The sequence below is a fragment of the Cyprinodon tularosa genome, unplaced genomic scaffold (assembly GCF_016077235.1).
Source record: "Cyprinodon tularosa strain WSP-4 unplaced genomic scaffold, ASM1607723v1 ctg40, whole genome shotgun sequence".
In the NCBI taxonomy this organism is placed as follows: domain Eukaryota; kingdom Metazoa; phylum Chordata; class Actinopteri; order Cyprinodontiformes; family Cyprinodontidae; genus Cyprinodon; species Cyprinodon tularosa.
Genome location: NW_024039119.1, coordinates 2,811,997 through 2,839,220, shown reverse-complemented (window position 1 = coordinate 2,839,220; position 27,224 = coordinate 2,811,997). Strand labels below are relative to the sequence as shown.

General features: G+C 36.6%; 1 protein-coding gene across 1 annotated transcript in view; it reads right to left on the bottom strand.

Annotated features, from left to right (window-relative positions):
- Positions 1–17,020, bottom strand: part of mapkapk2a (MAPK activated protein kinase 2a) — a 63,853-nt gene extending 46,833 nt beyond the window's left edge. The window contains exon 1 of the mRNA XM_038298097.1: positions 16,260–17,020. Within this exon, the coding sequence (XP_038154025.1) occupies positions 16,260–16,472 (213 nt within the window). The 5' untranslated portion in view covers positions 16,473–17,020. The remainder of the gene's footprint in view (positions 1–16,259) is intronic.
- Between the last annotated feature and the right edge of the window lie 10,204 nt (positions 17,021–27,224).

The window sequence follows — 27,224 nt, the reverse complement described above, 5'->3', positions numbered from 1 at the left end:
CAGTGACAATTAAACACAAAAGCAGAAAGTGTTCTCTTCCCTGGCTCAGTGACGACATCAAACAATTAATGAAAGACAGAGATAATGCCCTTAAAAAAGCCAATAAGTCCAAACTATCTTGTGAGAGACAAAAATTTGTTTCATTACGGAATAAAGTGACAAGACAACTACGAAAAGCAAAGGCAGACTTTTTTATCACAATTTTTAAAAACTGTCATGGAAACCCAAAAGCTATTTGGGAACAGATTAATAAATTAACAGGTAAAACTGTTCCCAGTAACAATTTAATACAGTTGAAGAACAATGGCATGCTTTTGCAGGATCAGTCTGATGTGGCACAGACACTAAATGAATATTTTGTTGATTCTGTTGAGACCATAGTCAAAAGTTTTCCTGTGAAATATAACAACATACCTGCCATTAGTTCAGAATTGTTAATTGAGCCCCCACTAAATCCAACATCTGTATCCATATCCGATGTGGAAAAGGCAATTAAACAGCTTAAGTATTCAAGAGCAAAAGACGTGTATGGGATGGACACACACGTTAAAACGAATAGGTCAGTCAATTATTGGTCCACTAACACATATCATTAATATGTCACTAGACCAAGGGAAATTTCCTGAGCCATGGAAATTTGCTAGCGTCATTCCCATATTTAAAGGTGGCAACTCTCTTCTGACATCTAATTATCGACCTATTAGCATTTTGCCAACAGTATCTAAAGTTTTTGAAAAACTGGTTGCTAAACAAATCATTAATCATCTTAATTACAGTTCCTTTCCTTTACACTCAATGCAGTTTGGATTTAGGGTTAATCATTCTACAGAGACGGCAACAAGTTATTTTCTGGAAAAGGTTAAATCCAATATGGACAAAGGAAGGATAGTGGGAGCAATTTTTTTAGACCTTCGTAAAGCTTTTGATACAGTTAATCATTCCATTTTACTGTACAAACTCAGTACATTTAATTTTTCCCCCAAATTCATTAGCCTCATTAGTTCATACCTTTCATCTCGTTCTCAAAGTGTAAGAATTGACCAATACAATTCCACCCCCTTACTATTATCAACTGGTGTTCCACAGGGATCAATTGTAGGACCAATTCTTTTCAGTCTATATATTAATGATTTACCATCTGTGTGCAAGAACTGTGACACTTTGATGTATGCAGACGACACAGCTATCTTGGCTTATGGAAAATCCACAGAGGAAGTTGCCGCAAAACTAACTGAGGCCATGTCACTGATGTCAACCTGGCTTGAGCAATCCTGTCTGCAACTGAACATATCTAAAACAGTTACCATGTTTTTTTCAAAAAACAACCTCATAAATATAGAACCTGAAATTTTAATATCTGGAGAAAGATTACAGGTCGTCACTGAATATAAATATTTAGGTTTACATATAGATTCGCATCTCAATTTCAGAACTCATATCCAAAAGGTTCGTAATAGGATTAAGTTTAGTTTAGCAAACTTCAGATTCATTAGGGATTTTCTTTCAACTGAAGCTGCTAAATCATATTTTTTCTCCATGATTTTATCCCATATAACATATTGTATAATAAGTTGGTCCAATACTCACTCTACTACAATAAAACCATTAGAAACATTATATAAACAAGCATTAAAAATACTGGATAAAAAACCTTACCACTACCACCATTGTAATATTCTGAGGAAATATCAGTTACTTACCTGGAACAATCTTATCAAATTCAAAAACATCTGTTTAATTTATAAAATCAGACATGGTTTAGCACCACCTCCACTATGTGACTTTGTACAGTTCAGATCCAGTGAGGTCAGGGTAACCAGAGGGGCAGTGAGGGAAGACTGCATCCTCCCCCAGAGAAAAACAGCCTTTGGTCAGGCTGTTTTCTCCGTAAGAGCATCTCAACAATGGAACACAGTGCCAGAAACTATCAGAGACTCTTTGTCATTCTCTTCATTCAAAAAGAATGCAAAAAAATGGCTTGTAGAGAGCCAAATTTGTGGACACTAAGGTTTTTAGTGTGTATTTAAATAATTTTACAATATATTTTTAATAATTTTACATACATTTTACTTCTTGACCATAATGTTTTTATGTAATTGGTATTGTAATTTAATCTTGTGATTTTATACTTGTGTTTATTTTTAAGGTTGCCTTTTTAATATCTGGCTGGGGGACTACCGATGAAAATTAGCACTCCTTAGCTAACTCGGGTATATTTACATTGTTTTAATGTTTATTAATGTACACTGTCCCCTTTCAAATAAACAATAAATGAAAAAATGAAATGAAATGTTTGATGTTTTTCTGTAAGATAAGAGTGAAATATTGACGGTGTTGTGATTTTATAACACCTGACAGGGAAAGTTATAAAAAAAAAAATAAATAAATCAATCAATCAGTAGAGCCTATGATCTTATTAGGTATGGAGGGAGATTAAGATTATTAAAAACGAGCACAGAGAAAGAGCAGGATCACTTTAAGCTGAATCCTTTTAAAGTTGCGAGCATGTTGGCAACTGACACCTCCAAAGGCATTTCTCCCTTTGAGCATGGAGTCAAAGCTCCCACTGTTTTCCTTTGGCCATTTAACTCTACATGCTCAAACCTCGCCTTTGTTTTGATTGGCCAGCAAGGCGGCGATGCAGCCAATCACATGTGAGGAGGCTCTTGCAGCTGCAGCTTGTAGATGTGTATCTGCTTCCACACACCTCGATCACATGGCTGCAATACCTCCTCAGGAAGCAGCAAAGTTCTCCAGAGTTCTGCTAATGACCCAGTTGTCTGACTTAGCCATGTTGAAGCAGAGACACAGCAAAAAGGTGCGAGACTTTGACTGGGTTTCCTCTAGTACAACTTAAAGCAGCACAGCATCTGGTTACTTATACACATCATTCGGGTTAAATCATATTTGAACATTATGCTTTCTGATGTTAAAAAACACCCTTTGAAACCCAGAACATGCATTTTCATCAGAAGCAGCTGCCTCTATCAGGTCAGGCAGGAAAGGTCGAGTTTTGACCTGTTGGGCCTTTTTTCTGCATCTTTTACTTCTAATTTTAAAGCCTGAAATAAAGACCAGCTAAGTTATTGCAATTTACTTTACCAAATTATTCTTTATTTGTTTACAAGCTATTTTTCTTTTAGTGCGAGTAATTAAGTGAACTAAATGGGTTTATTTAAAAACATGCTAAATGTGATCATTTCTTTATTTCATTTCCTGATTGTGTGAATAACAGAACATTTGCTCACTGAAATAATTAACTAGCGTAAATCCTCTAATATTGGCCTGTATTCCACTAGCGGCCGGGACTCCAACAATGACCGCTCTCTCTGTCGGCGGAGTAAATAATGGCCGGACTCATATACAGGCCGGGGCTATAATTGTGGAAGAGGATTAAACAGAATTGGAGGATTTTATTTTTTGTTTTGTTTTACTTCAAACTGAATGAGACAATTTGAGTGAGCAGCAAGGTGCCTAAACCTGTAAGTTGCCTTTTGTTATGAATAATCATCACCATGGAAAATATTTACAGTGCACTACGTTTGCTTTCTGGTGAACAGCGTTAAAATAACAGAATTTCGTTGGCCTTCATTGTTCTGAATTTCCCTAGCGATATACGATACCGGTAGCCTACTTTCACTTAGCCTACGTCAACGTCGCTGTGATGTTAGAACAGTTTCCGTTAACTTTTTGTCCCATTTTTTAAAAACTTTGTTTTGCAAATGGGTTTGGCCAAGATTCCATTCTGTGTATGCTTTTTTGTTTTCATATTGCCATGTAGAAAAATTGCAGCTGCTGGAAGATGTCTGAATTACCGGTATTTGTTGATAATGTTCTGTATACCCTTATGGTAACTGTACTTTTTCAATAAATGAACCTTGTATTTTATAGGTTTAAAGAGACACAAAATCTTGTTTTTATTCATTCCTCTGGTGGTCTGTTTTGCTCAAATAATTCTGGCCTTCTTTCAATAATGGACCAAGATGCACAGGAGTGAAATTAAGGCCCCGTCGTATATTAGAGGATTTACGGTACACATCTAAAAACATTAATATGGATAACAGAGAGAGAAGGCAAAGGTAAATTAATTTAATTAAAATATTAAGTTAAAGTTTTTAAAGAAAAATAAATCAATGATGACAACTTTACTTAGTAAATCTAATCTCTTTTACCAATAATCGTCTCAGACATACAGTCTAACAGGGATCCTTCTTTTATATGCAATACATGAGAATCACTAAAAACCAAGGACTAAAATTTAAATCCAAAAGATTAATCATACACTTAGAAATCTAGTTTCAAAAACGTTTTATACAGCCACATTTTTAGGTAAACACATTAAAGAGTAACTGTAAATGGAATTTATATATAAATTATTCTTATTTCAACCGTTGCGTATATTAGCTGCAACATATGAATGAAGATGCTATGACCGAAAAAATTTGATTGACATATGACCGTTGATATATGATTGGCCGAATTTAGCTTTTCAGGCTGACTTATAACTAACTGGCTTGTATAAGAGAACGAAAAAAAAACACAGATTTTAAAACAGAATTTTTTTTATTATTGAAATTTTCTAAACGTTGGGACAATATTTATTCATCTAAGGAAACCCAGCTGGATTCAAATTGCCAATTTCTTCAGAACACTAAAAATGTTTATAGGGCACTTTGAGGGCAGACCATCAACACAAGAAGCACGTAGGATGTCAAAGTAAAAGCTATTGATCTTTAAGAGATGGTTTATATTGGGCCTGATGCATTATAAGAGCATAAAATATTAAATCTAAATGGGCAAATTCAGGTCATCAAATGCACCAGTTCTGCCAATAATAGGGGATAGATCCAACCGACTACATAAACAGTTCATCATTCAGAGCATGATGGAAAATTGTGTTTAGTAAATCTAAGAAATGGAAAAAGTTCAAAGTAATACTGGCAAAAGAAAAGCCTTATTCAAAGACTGAGTTATTCCGTGACAACTGGAATAAAACTATGTCTGAGAAATACAAAATGGAGTGTAAACCGAACCTAATACACAAGATATAAGATTTAACTACATCGCAAACAAAAAACAATCCATATTTAGCTCATTATTTAACCTTAAAATGTTTATCTACAGTCAGGCTCTAAAGTTTTATTCTAGTTTTCCAAATTCTACTTTTCCCCCCGTTCAGATTCTTCGAAACCTTTTAATTTAAAACCTTATAGGTATCTATGAATACACCTCATGTCTACAGTTTCAACAGTAATAGAATAATTCAAACTAGATAAAACAGGTTTTATAAATATTTAAAAAGTTCTTTACACTCTGACAATTTTCTATGAAGGAAAAAAAGCAGCCTAAATGTTTAATAAGAGGGAAAAAAAACTTAAATTAGAAATAAACACTTTTTGAATAGTAGCTGAACAAGTTTTCTACCACTTTGCTCATTTACAAGAGATGAAGGAAGGAGCTCAACTTTTACATTTTTGATTGTAGGATAACTACCTCTGCATCAAAACATCCTACATCTGTTGCTCCAGCAACACAGAAAGCCATCTTTAAAAAAATCTAATATACAGTTTCATATGTTTCACTGATCAACCTGTAGTTTCATGGTGAAACGCTTCAATCTACATTTTTTTGTAAAACTTTTTGTAAAAAAAAAAAAATATATATATATATATATATATATATATATATATATATATATATATATATATATATATATATATATATATATATATATATATATATATATATATATATCTTAAGAATAGTTTTAAGGAAAATTGTTTCAGTTGCATATTATTCACCCTTTGAACCTTCCATAGTGAATAAATTGAATAAATGCACCAAATGAAAGATAGAAATTGTGCTTTTTGATCCGTGTACGATTCAAATACTAAAAACTGCATTTTTCACTTTTAGAAAGGATGATAATAATAAATAATACAAATTAAAAGTACAACTTGCAATGTTTTGTTTGCTTTTTTTTTATTTACGAAAGTTGTTTATTAGAGTTGCATTTCAAATAGTCAAGACTTGGGATTTTACTTTTTGAATCCTACAAACTTCAAACTAAACAATATATAATGGCTAAGAGAAAAATGTAAAAAATAAAAGGTCAGGTAAACCATTCTTTCACAGAGGCATGCTGAAGTAAATAACATTGAGAAAACATATCTAAAGCCTGGAGGGAGGAGTTTAAAGAAACATTTTGCTTCTTGCGTTAAGCCATTCAGTGATTTCTATTTCTTCAAACATGTTTAATTTTAAACAAAAATCAACTTAAAACACAATGCAGATTTGCATTATAAAACATGCATGAGTTACACTGTTGATTATCAGGTTTTAGACCTTGTTCTAAGTTAAAACAATAATTTAAATTAATCTATCATTGAAATAATTGTTAAATAATTTAGTAATTAAATGAAGGTTAACTACAGTATAGATCAAGAAGATGACTTTTAGTCAAAGAAAACTCAATCAGAGTAACAGGTTAGCAAGATGCTTCTGAGAAAACGGCCACAATCAAACATGCTTGCAAACCTTCCGCCACAACAATCCCGCCCTCTTAAAAAAAATCGACCAATCATGTTGACTTTATTCACTCGTGTAAAGTTGTTCACCACTCGGGGAGAATTAGTAAATGCGACAGTTGGAACAGCCGCTTCCCTACGACTTTAAATACCATAACAAAACATCTACAATTAGGCATCTTTTGCTATCTGACTTAATTACTCAACTGACAAATTAGCCAATCAATTAACAAAACGATCAAGCATAGAGCTCTGAAGACTGAACATTTGCTTTTTTTTTTTTTTTTTTTACATCCTTGAGGAACTGCAGTAGCCTTAGTAGGTTGGTGAAGATTAACTTTCATTTCTGCCAAACCAATTTCCAGTAACAAATAAAACCAAACAGACCTCTTAAATTTCATCTGACTAAATTATATCTGTGATTTACATCGCCTCGGTGATGAAATCAGGCCTCGTCTCTGAGAGGGAAGGAACCAACCCAGGCAGTGTCAGACCTTTTTAAAATGTAACTTTTCATTTTTTTTTTTACTTTATCAGAAAATCATAATACAAAAAGAAAAAAGTACAATATCCAGTGAACAATTGCCAGGGGTTCGATCAAAAATAATTAAAAAATAACTGAATAAAAGTAAAAACAGTAATAGTAATTAAGCAAAGCTACGCATGTAAAGGGGTTAAATAAATACTTTGAATTCAGAGCATAAAGATAAAGTTTTAAGCAGCCTTTTTGTTATTGGAGGAGGACAATGTAGAAAAATAAGTTGGTGCTTGCTTTAAAAAAGAGAAACATCAGGGTTTAACCATAATAATTTTACATTTTAGGATATAAAACTTGGCCAAGAGTAGCAAAGGATTACATAAGAAGAAATGGTCAGAAAGTTCTTTTTTTTTTTATTCTATATAAAACATCCTTAAAATAAAGTTCTATATATATATATATATATATATATACACACCTTTCCATAGAAGCCTGGTGTACTGACAGGACCAAAACAGGTGAGAGACTTAATTCAGAGATTTAATCAAAAATGACTACTGGGTTTACCCTTTTCTTGATAAACTGACCAGATGTTCGAGTTTGACAGCTATAATCTTACCTAAATATATTTTATTGTCTTTTTAAATCAGAGAAAGTACAATACAGGTGCTGGTCATAAAATTAGAATATCATGAAAAAGTAGATTGATTTCAGTAATTCCATTTAAAAAGTGAAACTTGTATATTATATTCATACATTACATACAAACTCATATATTTCAGATGTTTATTTTGTTTAATTTTGATGATTACAAATGACAACAAATGAAAATCTCAAATTCATCATATCAGAAAATTAGAATATTACTGAAGACCAATAAAAACAAAGGATTTATAGAAATGTTGGCCAACTGAAAAGTATGAACATGAAAAGTATGAGCATGTACAGCACTCAGTATTTAGTTGGGCCTCCTTTGGCCTGTATTACTGCAGCAATGCGGCGTGGCATGGAGTCGATCAGTCTGTGGCACTGCTCAGGTGTTATGATAGCCCAGGTTGCTCTAATAGTGGCTTTTAGCTCTTCTGAATTGTTGGGTCTGGTGTATTGCATCTTCTTCTTCACAATACTCCATAGATTTTCTATGGGGTTAAGGTCAGGAGAGTTTGCTGGCCAATTAAGAACAGGGATACCATGGTCCTTCAACCAGGTACTGGTAGCTTTGGCACTGTGTGCAGGTGCCAAGTCCTGTTGGAAAATGAAATCTGCATCTCCAAAAAGTTGGTCAGCTGCAGGAAGCATGAAGTGCTCTAAAACTTCCTGGTATGTGGCTGCGTTGACCCTGGACCTCAGAAAACACAATGGACCAACACCAGCAGATGACATGGCACCCCAAACCATCACTGACTGTGGAAACTTTACACTGGACTTCAAGCAACGTGGATGAAGTGCCTCTCTTCTTTTCCTCCAGACTCTGGGACCTTGATTTCCAAAGGAAATGCAAAATTTACTTTCATCAGAGAACATGACTTTGGACCACTCACCAGCGGTCCAGTCCTGTTTCTCTTTAGCCCAGGCAAGACGCTTCTGACGCTGTCTGTGGTTCAAGAGTGGCTTGACACAAGGAATGCGACAGCAGAAACCCATGTCTTTCATACGTCTGTGTGTGGTGGTTCTTGAAGCACTCCCTCCAGCTGCAGTCCACTCTTTGTGAATCTCCCCCACATTTTTGAAAGGGTTTTGTTTCACAATCCTCTCCAGGGTGCGGTTATCTCTCTTGCTTGTACACTTTTTTCGACCACATCTTTTCCTTCCCTTCGCCTCTCTATTAATGTGCTTGGACACTGAGCTCTGTGAACAGCCAGACTCTTTAGCGATGACCTTTTGTGTCTTGCCCTCCTTGTGCAAGGTGTCGATGGTCGTCTTTTGGACAACTGTCAAGTCAGCAGTCTTCCCCATGATTGTGTAGCCTATAGAACTAGACTGAAAGACCATTTAAAGGCTTTTGCAGGTGGTTTGAGTTAATTAGCTGATTAGAGTGTGGCACCAGGGGCCATCAATTTTGAACCTTTTCACAATATTCTAATTTTCTGATATGATGAATTTGAGATTTTCATTTGTTGTCATTTGTAATCATCAAAATTAAACAAAATAAACATCTGAAATATATGAGTTTGTATGTAATGTATGAATATAATATACAAGTTTCACTTTTTAAATGGAATTACTGAAATCAATCTACTTTTTCATGATATTCTAATTTTATGACCAGCACCTGTATATCAGACTTTGATCACAGTTTTTGCCATTGCTGCTTGATTTTGAACAATCTGCCTCGACTGCCACATTCTACGAATCTGGGGGGAGTGGGAGATGGACGCATTTGAAGGAGACTTTCGGATCAGAAAGCCTCCCATCGCCTCCGGTTACGCAATCAACCCAAATATGCGGCCCTCTAATGACACAACCTCTAAATCAGCAGTCAGATTTATTTATTATAAAGCAAATGTTACACTCCACTTCTCAGTGCATCCCAGAAATAGTAAATTCATGCTAATATTTCTTTACCAGAGGTGGGCATGCATCCATCTGCTGTGTGTGTTTGTTGCTCTGTAGAGAAGCTTGCCTTTCATTAATCATTGACCAGGACAGAAAGTGATCTTCAGGCGTTGCACTCAGTAAAGCAGTGTCCCGCTAAAGCCTGACATCCGTTTAAAGGGATAGTTCGGTATTTTTGACATGAATCTGTATGGCATCCCCATCACCAGTGGCATGCAATCACACTGACTTACCCCTGGCAGCGTCCTGTGAGCAGAGTTTCAATCAATTGGTTATCAATTGATAACGACGTGTGACTTTTTCCACTACAACGTTTTTGGGATGCAAAAATATCACTCTTTTGAACACATAATGTTTTGGGAAGAGAAAAGTTTTATTTCGCTGGTCCTAAAAACCTGCCGGACTACTTTCGGCTTGACCAAAACTGGACGATAACTCTGCTCACAGGACGCTGCCAGGGGTAAGTCAGTGTGATTGCATGCCACTGGTGATGGGGATGCCATACAGATTCATGTCAAAAATACCGAACTATCCCTTTAAGTTCAAGCTATAGATTACATTAAGGAGACACAATTTACACAGCGATCGTGCCGCTCACCAAACAAGAGAGAACATTTCGGTGTGAACTTGGGTGAAACCAGTTCAGAAGCAATTCCTAATCAGTTTTAGAATGGTACTGATATTCAGTGTAAACATGACACAGCAGAACCCCTCTCCTATGGCGTTTCCTTTCCACACACTCCTTTCTAAGGCTGATTTATACTCAGAAACCAGGTGGTCTGCGTGTGTCGCAATGAACATAAAATATGTCCCCGCCCCTTCCCCAGACACTCTGCTGCACCTCTCCCAAATTGTAGGTGACTGCAGACAGGAGGCCTCTGATTGGTCAAATCTACATCCGCTCTACACTATGCGCATTTCCTGTTTGGTACCTTAGCAGCTTGTTTTGTTTGTATGACCACCATTGTGGAAAATGACTCATAAAGAGGGACCAGCTAGAACAGTGAGGTGTGCGAGAATGCACCTGGGACCGTTTTTTCACCTGGATCCCCTCTATTATTTACCCTCATGTCCCTCCGTTGTCGCACAAACTCACCCCCACTTCCTCACCGCCTCTGCCATATCTAGACCCACAGCTAGTTCCTGATTGGCCCTCTTGTGTTGTGGCATGGAATAACATAGTGCAGAACATGCTTCAAAACTGGGGATAAATCAAAAATATCTGTGACAAGCTCACTGCGACACACGGCTGCAGGAGGATAACCAGCTCTCTACTGAGTGGATATGGAAAGTCCAGCATGATGAGTTTCTCTAACACCAACATCACATTTCAACAGCATGCAGTGGCAGTCCATCGTTGACCACGTTGGCCTAATTTTATAAAGCGGAATAAGTGAGAACTCTGAATAGATTCGGAGATACATCCCCACAGATGATTTTTGATTGCAGAAAGCTGGATTATCCTGAGTCAGGTTAATTACTTAAGACAATTTTTGTCATTTTGTATACATAGTGTGTGAAATGAACATTTCTATTCCATAAAGTGCAGCAGTGATCAAATGTAAACAGTGTGGGCGAAAAAAACATGGTCCAAAAACGCATTGGTATGGAAGTTCAGAGCATTTCAAGACAAATATGCTGAAAGTTACTGAGTAAATATACTCTGATCCGAGTCTGTCGCACATTTAGGTTTGGAGCAGACACAGGTAAAGCTTTAAAAGGGGTTTTTTAAACGCAATGATGCTGTAGGGATTGAAGAACAAATGCTCATTATAATCAACACGTTTGCATGCTTTTTAAATTTTGAATTCATAGATTTTTAAGCATAACCGTTTTAACCAGATACAATAATTTATCTGAATAAAATTTCAATTCAATTCAGTTTATTTCTATATTACCAATTCACAACACATGTCATCTCAAGGCACTTTACAGTTCACCAGATCATACATTCAGATTGGTTCAAAGTTTTCCATCTGAGGAAAACCAGTTGATTGCATCGATTATTTGACTCAAAGGCAATCCCTCACACTAAGCATGCTTGTAGCGACAGTGGAAAGGAAAAACTCCCTTAAAACAGGCAAAAACCTCCAGTAGAACCAGGCTCAGTTTTCAGCCCCATATTGATCATAAGACATGAGGAAAATTTCTCTGTGCTGCGCTTTGTTTTTAATTTTACCCTACAACACACACACCAATGAGATCGAGTACAAATTTCCTTTTTTTAATATATATATATAAAATATATATATATAAAATCCACGGTTCGGTTCGATTCACGGTTTCTGGTCACGGTTTTCGGTTCGATTCGATACATGTTGATTGTTACACCGAAATCCCATAAAAATTTATGAAATTAATGAAAAAATACCCCAAAAAATAATGGATTGTAATTATTTTAAATGATCCGCAAAAACCCTGGATCATTTCCGTATGTTTTGCTGCTTTGAATTTAATCATCTGGCGCATGCTCTCTAACATCTCCAAGGGACTCAGAGGGGAGCAGACGAAGCCACAGTGGAGGCTGTAGCTTTGCTTTGAGCAGCCGGTCTGGAGCGCAGCGGGGCGGAGCGGGGGTTACTGACGGAGTATGTGGGATTTCGGGGTTAGCATGACATGTTGCTGTTAGCATATACAAAACGTGTTGCACAATGCTTGCACACTGTTCCACAACTTTCTTTCCGCCGTCATAGTAGGTCACTCTAAATGCAAAAACGCTCCCATACAGCAGACCTATAAAGTGCTGCTGGCGCGTCTTCCAACTCCTGTTCTTTCCCACTCGCCAGTCTGACACAATTCTCCACAACAACTGATTTTTTTCCCCTGCTACACCCGGCTAAGCTGCTTCGCTTCTTTTTCTTCTTGTTTACTACTGGCGGTTGGCTTTGGTCGCAGTACCGCCACCTTCTGCTCTGGAGTGTAATCGCTTCCTCTATGAGAAAAAGGAGCAGCGCATGAACCGAACGAAACACACGCGAACCGAACCGAGACAGTCGAACCGAACGATTCTGACGGTTTTCATAAATCGTCCCATCCCTAGTATATATATATATATATATATATATATATATATATATATATATATATATATATATATAAGGGCTGTCAGTTTTAAAGCGTTATTAACGCGTTAACTGCTTTAGACTATAACGCCGACATTTTTTTTAACGCACGTTAATCGCGCATCAAAACAAACGCACCGTTCGCTTGTGTTCTTTATTTTTCCGCAGCGCTCTCTGTACTGTTTGTTTTACCCTCAGCGCTTTCCGTAGCTTCAGGAACGCTAAGTTTGCGGGAGAGTCCGCAGCATAACAGACCCGTGCTTTGAATGGGCAAAAATGGCCAGCAGACAAGGTATCCTGAATGATACGTTTCTTTTTTAAGTTATGCCAGAAGGTTCCCTTGACAAAACCCAAGTCGTCTGTCTATGTTGTCCAGAAGAAACGAGCGTCTCACTGGCTTAGTGCCAACAAGACAAAGAAATGAACAAAGTCATGTGGACTGCGCTGCTGCTGCACTTCCTGTTCAGACCAAAGGAATATTAAAGCATTTTGAAAATGTTCTACATGTAAAACGTTATGTTGCTGAGATGACTGCAAAGCCCAGTTATTGTAATTTCGTCTGATTTATTTATTATTTTTGTGAGTAAATTCATTTCATTTTAATTAAGTCTGTATTTCATAACGGAATGTGCACTTTATTTTTGTCCTATGTTTGAGAAAAAAACTTAAGCTTACGGAGTACTTTGAAGTAATGTTTACTGTTCTGTAGTTTTGTAAAGTTTTGATGGAAGCATAACGCCTAATTTAAAATTTAGAATTTAAACCAGGATATTTTTATTGTAGTTTCTTAAAAGTGCTTGAAAAATTATGCTAATAAAAAAAAATTTGTATAAGCATGTGTTTTTTACATTATTGCACGATTGCATTTTTAAATGGCCAAATAAAATAAATAAAATGATAAAATATGCGATTAATCTCGAGTTAACTGTTGATAATATGCGATTAAAATTTTTAATAGTTTGACAGCACTAATATATATATATATATATATATATATATATATATATATATATATATATATATATATATCTCAGCTTTCTCTGGTGTACAGGACAGTAACCCTACCTGCTGTGTGGGTAAGTAACTTAGGCAGAAATTAGACCAATCAGAAAACTTTTTTCCTCTCCAATTCTTGAATAGCATAATCATTTCCAATTTTATGTTATTTGCTGAATCTCTCATTTTCAAGTTTTCCCTCAATTAATAAATATGTTACATGGTATTTACTGAGAAAGAGTGCATCTCAAGGATTCCTTTTCCTTTTCAGACTCAATGATAGCAAATATAGTGCTTAAAGTTGTAGGATTTATAGATTAGCTGTGACATATGAATCAAGATGCCATGACCGAAAAAGTTTGATTGATAGATGACCGTTGATATATGATTGGCCTGCATATGGCCTGCAGATTAAAAAAAACACAGATTTTAAGAGAGGATTTTTTTTTTAAATAGAAATTTTCTAATTTTTGGGATAATATAGTCAGATAAAGAGTACATTTATATACATGTTTAAGCCACAATGATCTGACATTTAAATATGATTTCTCTATTACTTTAATACCTTCTGCACAGGGAGGCAAACATACCCTCTTCAAAAAGCCGTCCTGATGTGAAATAATAAAATAAAACAAAAGCACAAGGACAGGCCAAGAAACCCAGCTTGTTAAAAGCATCCACAAAGCCCTTGCACAGCTCCCGTAAACATCTCTGACTATTTGATGTGGCCTCTGATCCACTTATATATGTTTAACCGCAAAGCAAAAAAAAACAAAAAAACATTTTGAATGCTTGCTCAATAATATTCAATGTTTGAGTTCAACTGAGAGACTTTTTTTTATTATTTATTTATTACTTAAGTGACCATAAGGTGTTAAAAATTTATTCTTTAAAGTCCATCTATTGTATCTTTTCTTTAAACATTTAGGTTTCAGATGTCCACCGCCTGATGGCTGGTAACAACAGTCTATCGCAGAGGTTACTGATTAGTGGACAGTGGTCCGGACCCACCTGTTGGCTAATCCGGACCTAACCCTAACATTTATAAATTACCACATGCGTCTAAACTTCACTTGGCTGCTCCTCCTGTTAATACAGTAAAGCCCTCCAGAGTGTCCAGCACCAGGCTACACATGATCCAAATTATCCAATGAGCTGCTGTCAGTCTGGGTTGCTGCTGCTGCTGCTTTTAGACACAGCAGGCAAACCTGTACAAGCCGGGCGATGGGAAAGAAGGAGAAGATGATGAGAAGAAGAGAGCAGATAAAGTGTGGACTGCTGGAAGAACTGCGGTAAACTGGTGAAAGAAAAGTGAAATGGTGCTCAAAGATGACCCTGCACATTTAGAGGATGTTTGGCTCAACCTGCTGCTGTGAAGCAGGATTCTACACCATGAACAGAATCAACAATAAATATGGATCCAGGCTCAAAATGAGCACCTTGATAAGTGCTTGAGATTGGCTTTGTCTCCATTAAAACCTAGGTTTGAAGGCTTGCAGGGCAGCATAAAGCCCACTGCTCTCATTAAGCCAGAAAAAAGAAAGAAAAAAATTACAACAAAGGTCAGTTCAGGTGTTTTATAAAATATGTGAATTAGGAAATTGTCTTTATACCAAACTGAACGATTGCTGTTCTTTTTAAAATGTAAAATATGTTTATTTTATATTACTTAAAAGTCAATGTATAACATGGATGCATAAACACTTCATTATATTTCAATGTTAAATCATGTTTAAAATAACAGATTATAATTAAAAATGTCTTCAGACCTTTACTGGTTGTTGATTTTCTTTATTCGGACCCTGCTGATTTTTAATGGGTTCCCCCTGCTCTATCGGTTTTAATTAAATTTTAAGCCATTAACCCAGTTTGAGCGGCACCATTGTCTCACATGTTTGTGTTTAAGGCTTAATATCTATCAAATAAATTCCTTTCAACAGGAGCTGCCCCCCCAACCCGCATCATTAAGCTTGTGGTTTTATGAAACAATAAGGCAAAGCCAGAGCTTCAGATGACTGAAAACAAAATCACAGCAAACAACGAATAAGGGAACTCAAAAATCTAAGTCATCATTAAATTACAGGAAGGTCTCATTCAGAAAATATAGATATTTTGAGTCCAGATGTTGCCTTTTAAGACCTTATGGAAAAACAAACTATGAAGATTGTGATTCTGCTTTATATAAATTAGGTAGCAATCAAAGCAGTAAAAAAATCTAAATTGAGGAGCTTAACTTGAAATACACTTAATAATTGGACTTAAGCAGTTAAAACACCGAAACATAAAGTGTGGCTGCAACCTTCACATTATTTATATGCCTGTCCAAAGTGGTAAACTGAAAAAACAAGTCACTTATTTTTCTTAAAATAAGTGCATTTGTTCTTAGATTGAGGAGGTAAAAGATACATTTTACCAATGGAACAAGACAAAGTAAACTTAAAATAAAAAAACGCAATTTCATTGTTTTATTTCAAGTGCATATTATCTAATTATCTTATTTTACGAGTAAAAGTACTCATTTCATTGGCAAATCATCTTATTTACCTACACAAATTAAGGATAAATACACTTAATTTAAGAAGTTGTTACTTATTTCTAGTGTACCGAGACACCTTGGCTCGTCTGACCGCTGTGGCTCACCTTTAAAGCATATTTATCTCCGGTCTTCCTCTGGAATATTTCCACCACCTTGCCATTGATCCCAAGTCCCAACACCTGGCCGGTTATCTTGTATTCGTCCGTTATGGCGTTCTTATGGATCTGTAGGTGGGGTCTGGCGTGGAACTGGCCCGTGGGGTTCTGCTGGCCCGCCGGGATGGGAAACAGTGGCTGGTTCTGAGCGTTAGACAGCATAATGTCCAGTCTGGTTGACAGAGCTAGTAAGATCACCTAGCCGCCGCTTCTCGACAAAAAGCCGCGCCGTTCTCCTTTTTTTGACCAGATAATCGAGTCTTCCTGGCTTCCCTGTCCCCTCACAAACCGAACACGATAAAATAAAAATTAAAAAAACAAGACAAACGAGAATAATTCTGGTGTCAGTAAAAGAAGCCTCCCTGTTAGCCAATAAAAGCTAAATTAGACAGTTGTTAGCATGCTAGCTGGAGTCTATCCGCGAGCTATGCTTCTCGGCTAACCAGTGAGCTATCGGTAAGCTTCTCCATCTCGGTGTCCGCCTTCCATCGGTTTCTAAAAAAAAAAAAAAAAAAAAAAAAAGAAAACCCCAGAAAGAAGTTTTTTAAAACATATCCTAAGTCACCTATATAGGTTTGTTTCACTTTTAAAAAACAGGAAACCTAAAAGACGAATTTAAAGACGAGCGAAAGCTCAGAGAAAATAGAAAATGACAGAGAAAGTCGGACACCCACAGCATCGACAATCACACTTCAGTTTCCAGCGGAGAGGCAGGCAGCAGGTTTTAGTCCTCGCGTCATGGCCGAGGGGGGGTTTCTGTGCTTAAAGGAGAAGTACTAGAGAGGAAACCACAGAGCCACTACAGACCAGCTACAAAACACCCTTTAATGTCAATAAAACAACAAGTAAAATGTTTCCTTTTCTTTATTTTCTTTGTCTGTGTGTCACATTTTAGGTTCCCAATCGGTGTTTATTTCCATATAGTTTGGTCTAATGAAAGAAACCCACTAACAAAGATGGTACCAACGAGGGGGAGGACAGAAATAGACACACTAATCTGACCAGAGGCCTACAGGTTACCTCAAGGTTAGGACTTTTTTTTTAGCTTATGCAGAATGGTGTTTCAAAAACAAGCGAAACAAGCGATGCATCCCCATAAATTAAAATATGGGAATCTTAATATTCATGTTGCGTTATGTTCTCTGGTAATTATATGTACTTGATGATCTGAAATATCTTGTGGCAAATGGAAAAGTGGTGAAAATGCACTAAAGAGAAACTGTGTGGGAAAAGGTTAGGGTTGCTAACTGTTTTTGGCGGTTTCAGACAGGGGCCAACAGGGGCCCTTGAGGAACTAGTCCTGCCCCCCTGGCTTGGTCCCTGTACAGAAAAACATACAGTATAAATATTTTTATTATAATCAGAGATGGGTAGAGTACCCAAACTCAAGTTAAAATAACCCATCTTCACATGTTTTTACCTAAAGGTATTGTATGACGGAGTATTACTGCCAGGCTAGAGATTTTTTATTTTTTATTTTGAGAATAAAGTCATAACATTACGAGAATAAAGTTGTAATATAACATGAATAAAGTGTTATATTAAGAGAACAAAGCTGTAATCTTACGTGTATAAAGTCATAACATTACAAGAATAAAGTAACATTACGTGAATAAAGTAAAACATTGCAAGAATAAAGTTGTAATATTTTGAGAATAAAGTCTTAACATTACGAGAATAAGGTTGTAACATTACGAGAACAACGTTGTAACATTACAGGAATAAAGTTGTAACATTACGAGAATAAAGTTGTAATATTACGAGAATAAAGTTGTTACGAGAATAAAGTTGTAATATTACGAGAATAAAGTTGCAAAATTACGAGAATAAAGTCGTAACATTACGAGAATAAAGTTGTAATATTATGAGAATAAAGTTGTAACATTTCGAGAATAAAGTTGTAACATTATCAGATAAAGTCGTACCATTACGAGAATAAAGTTGTAACATTAATAGCATAAAGTCGTAACATTACGAGAATAAAGTTGAAACATTATGAGAATAAAGTCAAACATTACGAGACTAAAGTTGTAATATTAATAAAATAAAGTCGTAACATTACGAGAATAAAGTCGTACCATTACGAGAATAAAGTTGTAATATTACGAGAATAAAGTCGTAACAATACGACAATAAAGTCGAAACATTACGAGAACAAAGTTGTAACATTATGAGAATAAACTCTTAACATTACGAAAATAAAGTTGTAACATTACGAAAATAAAGTTGTAATATTAATAAAATAAAGTCATAACATTACGAGAATAAAGTTGTAATATTACGAGAATAAAGTCGTGACAATACGACAATAAAGTCGTAACATTACGAGAATAAAGTCATCAACATGTTAGGTTTATTCTTTTATACATATACATAACTTGCACATTTTAACAAACAATTCAACAACACGTTTCAGAATAAAGCTCGGAGCTCCGACCAGCAGATGACGGCCGACAAGCTCCACCAATCAGCAACCTGAGTCCACTTTGACCTGCTGTCCAATTTGATGCTGTTGCTAAAAGATTTACTTATTTGTCAAACCCGAGCCAACTAAAAAACTTCACATGATGCTCAATATTCCTCATTTTAGGGAAGACAGTGCTTCTTGTAAGAGTTGTCATAAAATACAACCTTATTCTCTTAATTTAAGGACTTTATTCTCTTAATATTACAAATTTATTCTCATAATTTTACGACTTTATTCTCGTAATGTTACGACTTTATTCTTGTAATTTTATTATTTATTCTCGAAATAGAAAAAAAAATATCTCTAGTCTGGCCCTAATACTCCGTCGTAGTATTGTAAAGGATTTTTGTTTATTTTTTTAAAAGACCCGCCCTCTCCACTTAAAAGAAAAAGCACATGCACAACCTTGTACTCGCTCCCGAGAGGGAACGCCTATTAAGATCATGTGACAGCATTTGCGAGCCCATATCTGCTCGTGTGCGCTCTGTTTAAAAGTTGCTGTTCTCATAAATCATTCAAGCTTACTGTGTCCAAACGTCCGCCCTAGCCTCTAAATCCCTCAATCCCTATATAGTGGGACTCTATAGTGGACTTTAAAGTGAACTGACGGTTCGGACAGATGGTCACTGCTTTTTTGCTCCGTTGGTCATATTACTCCTCCTTCAAATCACGGTTCCTATGGTGACAGCGGTACACTGTGACATCAAATCCCATAACACTTTGCGAGCAGAGCTCTCTGTGCAAAGCATTATGAGATTTGTCATCACATCTGGGACAGCTAACGGGACAAGCATGTAGGATGGCCTTATGTAAACATATCAATCGAATGATTGACAATTAGGAGGACCACTTATTTAGATGATCCGCCTGGAAATTAAAGATCGCCCTCTATACCTTTAAGTTAAAGAAAAAATTAGCCATTCGAGAATTTACTCATGTAAGAGTGAAAAAGTATTTGGTTTATATGCTACTGAAGTAATAAGTAACTACATAATATACAAGATCATAATGACTGATTTAATGACTTACAAAACAATGTAACGTTAAACAAAATATAAAGTCATATACAAATTCTGGTGTTTCAAATAAGGTTAAAAAAATAAACATACAGTAATTATACTCCAACAACTTTATGTGGAATGAACACTTGTCAAAATACCTTAAAACCTAAAAAAATCAATAGTATTTTAGAATACGTTAAATTATAATATACTTTTTATCGTGTTTTCAGACTCAGAAAATGAAAAATGGTAATAAACCAAAAGGCTTTGAGTAAAAAAAGCATATGTGTTTCAGATAAGCTTGTTTTTATTATGCTTAGTTACTCACAATGGGTCGAGAAGCCAGAGATGCTACTTAAGTAGTAGTTATACTGTTTCATATTTTTATTCACGTAAAGGTAGAACGTCTAATGCTTATAAAAGACTCCTAAAAGTACTTTATTATTCAAAAAGTTGTGCAAGTCCATGTAACTGTGTAAATATTACTAGTTACTACACACCTCTTGATATGTTTAGGTACATTTTTCATGAAATAAGTGTATTTTGCCTTGATTAGAAGATATAAGTTAGTAAATTTGTCAACGGAATAAGATTTACGTTTATAATAATAATTAAAAAAAAAACTCCTGTAACTTATTTCTATAAGTTAAGAATATTTCTCTTATTTGTGATGGCAAAACTACTCAATGCTTTGGGAAACCATCATAATTACTTCAAATTTAGGGCAAATACGATTATTCAAAGAAATATTGTCTTTTTGTAGATTATCTTTTTGCAGTGTAACTCTAAATAAATTCATTATGAAGATACCTGTTCACAGAAGAGAGCATAACTGATTCTTCTTGGACCAAGACACGATCACAGTTTTATATGTTAAATCAGGAGTCTGCAACCATGGCTGTTTGGCATCTTAAACAGTTTTTTCTTTTTTCTTTTCCTACGTGTTCTTCTATTTTTTTTCCGACTGTGCCCCCATGAAAAAAAATCCCCCCCTAGAACCACCACTGCCAAGTGTCCCTTAGAGAAAGGAACCTTCCATAGGACTCTAAATTAGGTGTAATGTCATTTAAATTTGTACGGCACTCCTTGAAATACTTTGAAAATCAAAACTTCAAGCCAAGAGTTTTATATAGGACTACAAATATGCAATTAACAAAAAACAATATGCACAAATATGCATATTTGAAATTAATGTCAAGAAATGGCTATTTGCCCGAATATATTAAGAAAAATAAAAAAGTGCTTCAATGAGAAATTCATAAAAACCACTCAGAGTGAAAGAAACACATTTTTGTGTTACGACATAACCTTAGAGCATTAATGCTGAAACATGCACTTACATTTTTTTTATCTTTTTTACTTAACTATCTTTTTAACTTTTCAGTTAGCTTTTTAACTTTTTTAACTTTTTTTTGTTAAGTTTTTTTTTTCTTAATAGGTAATATATAATTTGCTCATCTAATTGGTCAAATTCAAAAATAACATGTACGGCCACATAGCAATATCTTTGCTGAATGGGGTTAAATTCCGATTTGATTTAAATGATTCCTGAGTTTTTATGAACTATTTGAAACAGACCACAGTGCTGACTAATGGAAATGCTTGTGCAGAGCTCCCATGGTCAACAGAAAGACGTAAAGATATATAAAAAGATAATATAGGAGAAGAAAATAAAATATCAAATATAAAATGTTAAAAAGGACAAAAATCCGGACTATGTGCATAAATAACTTTAGCAGGGGAGGTATTATAAAGTGACAAAGAGTTGATGAGCTGTGTAAAAGATGGTGGTGTAAAGAGTCATAAATATGAATAAAGATTAATAAATAAGGCAGGGTTTTGGGAGGTGATATTTTTAACATTTTACCTAGGTACAGTGAGAAAGTATTGCACATGTGTTGGGGGAATGGCGGCCTCGTGGTTTGGGCATAGAGCTTGGGATCCTGAGGTTGTGAGTTTGAAACCCACTCCCACAGACTGCCAATCTGGCTCTCTGAGCAAGACCCTTAACCTTGATTCCCCTCTGGGTGCCCCACAATGGCAGCCCACTGCTCTCCAAGAGGATGGGTTAAATGCAGAGGTACATTTCCATTGCGAGATCAGTAAAGTTCAGTTATTCTTATTGTTATACACGTTAACCATCAGGCTGACTGTGGCAGAGAAGACTGTCAGCTTGACCGGCGGAGGCCCAATATTTAATGGAGGCAAGACAAAACTGACGTTTTGGTGACTTTGTTGAACTCCAGCTTGTTCACACCAACACCTTCTCACACTAAAAAGAACAAACAGCATGCAGAGATGGCAAAAGTACTCACTTTCCGTACTTGAGTAAAAGTACAGATACTTGTGTTAAAACATACTCTGGTAAAACTGGAAGTACTGATTAAACTTCTTTTCTCAAGTAAAAGTAACAAAGTACAGGCTTGTAAATTTACTTAAAGTATAAAAGTAAAAGTAGAAACCACTTTTTTCATGCCGTTGCCTACATTTTAAATGGATGTCTGCCAATCAGGCACATGCAGAGGGGGGGGGGGGGGGGGGGGGGGGGGGGGCTAAGGGGGCTTGAGCACCTGCCCCTTTTGCTCCATGATCCCAATGTGCCCCCTTTTGGTCCCTTTTTTTTTTTTTTGACACATGTACTGAAATTATTATTATTATCTTTTTTTTTGGCAAGAAAAACAATACAATAAGCCCTCCGGTCACATTGTTACCTTTGACCTTTTGCCGGTGACGACGCACTTGCCTCTCGCACAGTCAGATAAGGCGGCTAACTGCGGAGCTAAAGGTAGCGAATATTCCACATTACACTGTGGCCGCTGCTCATTTGGCCCTAAGCAAGATCAACCATGATCGGACGGATGGCTATTTCTTCAGTCTGCACCGCCTCTCCAATGTCAACCTGAATAGACATGTAAGTGAAACCAAATGAGTCCCATGGATGATGCAGTATTGTTTGATCTAAAACACTGTTTGCTCTGTGCTTTTAGTCTTTTACATTGAAAATTATGTTTTTTAATTCACAAAAAAACTGTTCTGTAATGATTACAGAACAGTTTTTTTGTGAATTAAAAAACATAATTTTTGGTGAAAATACTGGAGTAGGCTTGCTACTTGTCAGACAACGGAAAACTTTGAACGTTGTATAATTTCTCTACTTTAGCAAAGAGCAGCGGTTTAAACGGAGGAAAGTATAGGACGTGGCGCGCCTTTCTCTGAAGAACTACTGAACGGGAGGAGACAGCCAGGTGAGGAAAAGCTGTTCTTATCTATCGATTCAGTATTTTTATCATACAGACATTAGGCTGTTGTTCTTGTGCTATGAGCTAGCTGCTAGCTAATGACTTTGCTAGCAAAGCAAGATAACTAAAAAGCTTCCCTGTGTCGTTAATGATGGTAGGACATTCTTCAGTATTACTTATGCAATAGGGGCACATCGCCCGTCAAAAACCTATCATCTCCATAATGGATATATGTCTGATTTTCTCATTTCCTTTGCTGCATGATGTACATTTCATTTATTCTAGCGTTAGGTAAATGTATCTTAAAGGAGAACTCATCCAGAACTACCATGATAGATATATGATAGATATAATGTATGAAGCTGGTGAAAACAAAACTGCGCAGCTTATGCAAGGAGGATCGGTTGTCAGACCTTCTTTTGTTGGCAATCGAGAAGGATGTGCCAATCATTCACAGTGAGGTTAACATTTTTAAAGACATGGCTAACAGAAAACTGCTGCTGTGAACAAAAGAGAACAAAAATAGCAAAAATGCTTAAAAGTTGGAAATTTGTTTTTAAACAGTTAAATCACCATGACGGAAAATAAGTTTTTGGATCATAATCTTGGATTTAGTTTGGGGGAAAAAGAAAGGCAAGAGACTGAAATATATAAGACATTGACCTTCACTCAACACAGAAAAGATGAGACAATGAGGAAAAAAAGAAAAGAGAAACTGACAAGAAAAAACGAAGAGGAAAGATTGAAGAAAATGTATATAGGTACTTACAAAATACACTAAGACACAAACAGAGTAGGCTTTTCTCATGGTGACATGCATTAATAAAATGTTTGCTTTTGTTCTTTTTTTCTGCAGTTCTGGTTAAAGTTTGATGCAGCAGCTCTGCTTTTCTGAATGGACCGTCTCCATCTCCACTGTCAGTACAGCAAACCAGGCAGACATTCTTTTTTATAGATTACAGTACACTGAAAGGTTGCATTGTGCCCTTGTATGCATTTTTAACAGTTTAATTCTGTAAAGACAAAATATGTCTGGTGGTCCAGCTCTGATTTACATCTTTGGCTAAATTGCAGGTTTGAATATTGTAATACTTTCCTATAACAAAATAGACCTGCAGAAAGAAATTACTAATAAAATGTATGTCTCACAATTTTGTAATTTATCATTGTTCATTAAACTCTGAAAGCTATGTGACTTTGTTAATATTCTGTCCTAAAATGCGATAAGATGTGCCCTTTTTTTTTTGAGCACCTGCCCCTTTAGTGGTCTCTGCACGGCCCTGCTGCCAATAGGACTAGATCTCCGTTGTGTTCATTTTCAATCATCTCGTCGTCCATACTGCTATGCTAACGCCACCGCCACCAAGCTGCAATGATTTGCCGCGAATGAATACCGCCGAATCTGTCGATTCATCTTGTAGTGGTGCGTCAAATGCAATGTAGATTCCCATCCAATTAGATTGAATTTGGTATTGATGACGTGAAAAATAATAACGGTAACTCGATTGAAATTATTCAAAACTAAAGTAACGAGACAATTTTTTAAAATGTAAGGAGTAGAAAGTACAGATATTTGTGTAAAAATGTAAGGAGTAGAAGTAAAATGTCGCCATAAAAATAAGTAGTAAAGTAAAGTAGAAATATAAAAAAAAATCTACTTGAGTACAGTAACAAAGTATTTGTACTTCGTTACTTCCCATCTCTGACAGCATGTTATAGCAAACTTAATTTAGGTGACATGAAGGAAGGGACCATGAAAAGGGATTATTAAGAAAAATAAGCAAAATTCATATACACACAAACCTACACCAAAAAAATAAACTATATTCCCAAAGAAATATTTACATACATAGAAATCAATACAATTAAACAAATCTAAAGTCAATCACAAAAACCCATCAAATTTAACAAAACCCATCCAGAACTACCCTCCTGATCATTTTGGTTTGCTCCATGTGCTTTGCAGCACCTGGAGAGCTTCTACCTTTTGCTGCCACGCCCTGCTGAGGAGCCAAAACAGGAAAAGGTAGGTACTTTGACTTAACATAAACAGAAACCGAGGAAAAATAATTGACATTGACATTTACACTTTCTTTCACAGGCAGGATGGCCAGTCCTTCTGCTTCACAAGAATGCATGCCAAAAACATCCAAAACAAAACTACAACAAAGAGCTAAAACAACTCAACTCTTTGTTTCAACTTATTGCATAACACAAAATCAATGTAGACAGTGACAGACTGCTGCACTCTAAATGCACCAGGGAGCGTTGTCACAGATCCTTCCTCCCAGCAGCTGGAAGGCTCTATAACCACCACTGTTCCCAACAACCTCAATAAGTTGTTACATAGATGCTGCTTTTTGCACAGTTTATATCTTAGTCAATTAAATAACATGTTGCTGTTATTTTGCACGTCTCTGATTTTGCTGCTATTTTCAAATATCCATTACTGTAAAAATGTCCATAGCTGTATATTGGTTATTTATTCTCCAGGTGCAGTTTTTATAGTACAATATTTTATTGTTTATATCATAATTCTTCTATTATGTTATTGTGATACATTTTTCTAAGGTCCAAATTTGTGTGACAAATTTTTCTATAATGTTTTTGCTGTTGTAAACACCAGAATTTCCCCATTGTGAGACAATACAGGGATTTTCTATTCTATTCTATTTTATTCTATTCTATTCCATCTGAAAGTCTCAGCTAACCACACTCCACGCCAGCAAAGCCCCGATGGTGTACTCCCCAGGGTGCTCAAAGCTTGTTCCTATCAGCTGTGTGGAATATTTAGCCTAGTCTTCAGCCTGATCATGCTCCTCCAGAGAGTCCCCGTGCTGTGGAAGACATGATCCTAGTGATCCTCAGGACTAGAGATCGGTAGCACTGATGTCCCATGTCATGAAGACCTTTGAGAGGCTAGTCCTGGAGCAGCTCAGGCCCATGGTCAGGACCTTCACTGATCCACTACAGGTCGCCTACCAGCCCCGCCTGGGAGTTGTGTGACTCTGTTCAGCATCATCTTCCTGCTGAACAGAGTCTACAATCACCTGGACAAGCCGGCGAGCACAGTGAGAATCATGTTCTTTGATTTCTCCAGTGCCTTCAACACCATCCGCCCAGCTCTACTAGGCGAGAGGATGACTGCGATGCAGGTGGAGGCCCCCCATCGTGTCCTGGATTGTTGGTTACCTGACGGGCAGACCACAGTATGTACGCCTACAGAACTGTGTCTGACAGGGTGGTCAGCAACACTGGGGCCCCTCAGGGGACTGTCCTCTTCCCCTTCCTCTTCACCCTTTTCACCTCGGACTTCAGCTATTGCTCCGAGTCCTGCCACCTTCAGAAGTTCTCTGATGACTCAGCAATTGTTGGCTGCATTGAAAAGGGTGAGGAGAGTGAATACAGGACTGTGGTGGGCAACTTTGTCACTTGGAGTGAGCTGAACCACCTGCAGCTCAACGTGACAAAGACTAAGGAGCTAATAGTGGAGCTAAGGAGGACAAAAACAACTGTGACCCCTGTTTCCATCCAGGGGGTTCCTGTTTACACTGTGGAGGAGTATAAGTACCTGGGAGTGTACTTTAACAATAAGTTGGACTGGACTAGAAACACAGAGGCGGTCTACAAAAAGGGCCAAAGGCGACTATTCTTCCTGAGGAGGCTGAGGTCCTTTAACATCTGTGGGACAATGCTGAGGATGTTTTATGAGTCTGTTGTTGCTAGCACACTCTTCTTTGCTGTCACATGCTGGGTAAGGGGGTTGAGGGTTGCTGACAACAACAGACTGAACAAACTGATGAGAAGGGCTGGTGATGTTGTGGGGGAGCAGCTGGACACTGGACCACCGTGGCAGAGAGGAGGATGCTGTCCAGGCTTCAGTCCATCTTAGAAAATGACTCACATCCTCTCCACGACACACTGGTCCAGCAGACGAGCTCCTTCAGCAGAAGACTCCTCTTACCCAGATGCATCACAGACCACAGGCGGGAAATCATCAACTAATTTTATTTCAGTTTAGTATTGGAAAAACTTTTTAAAAACTTTAATCTCAGAATTCTGACTTTAATCTCAGAATTCTGACTGAATTCTGACAATAAAAAAAAGTCAGAACTCTGAGAAAAAAGTCAGAATTCTGAGATTAAAGTCAGACTTCTGACTTTTTCCCCATACTATACTGAAATAAAATTAAAAAAATCAGTTAACT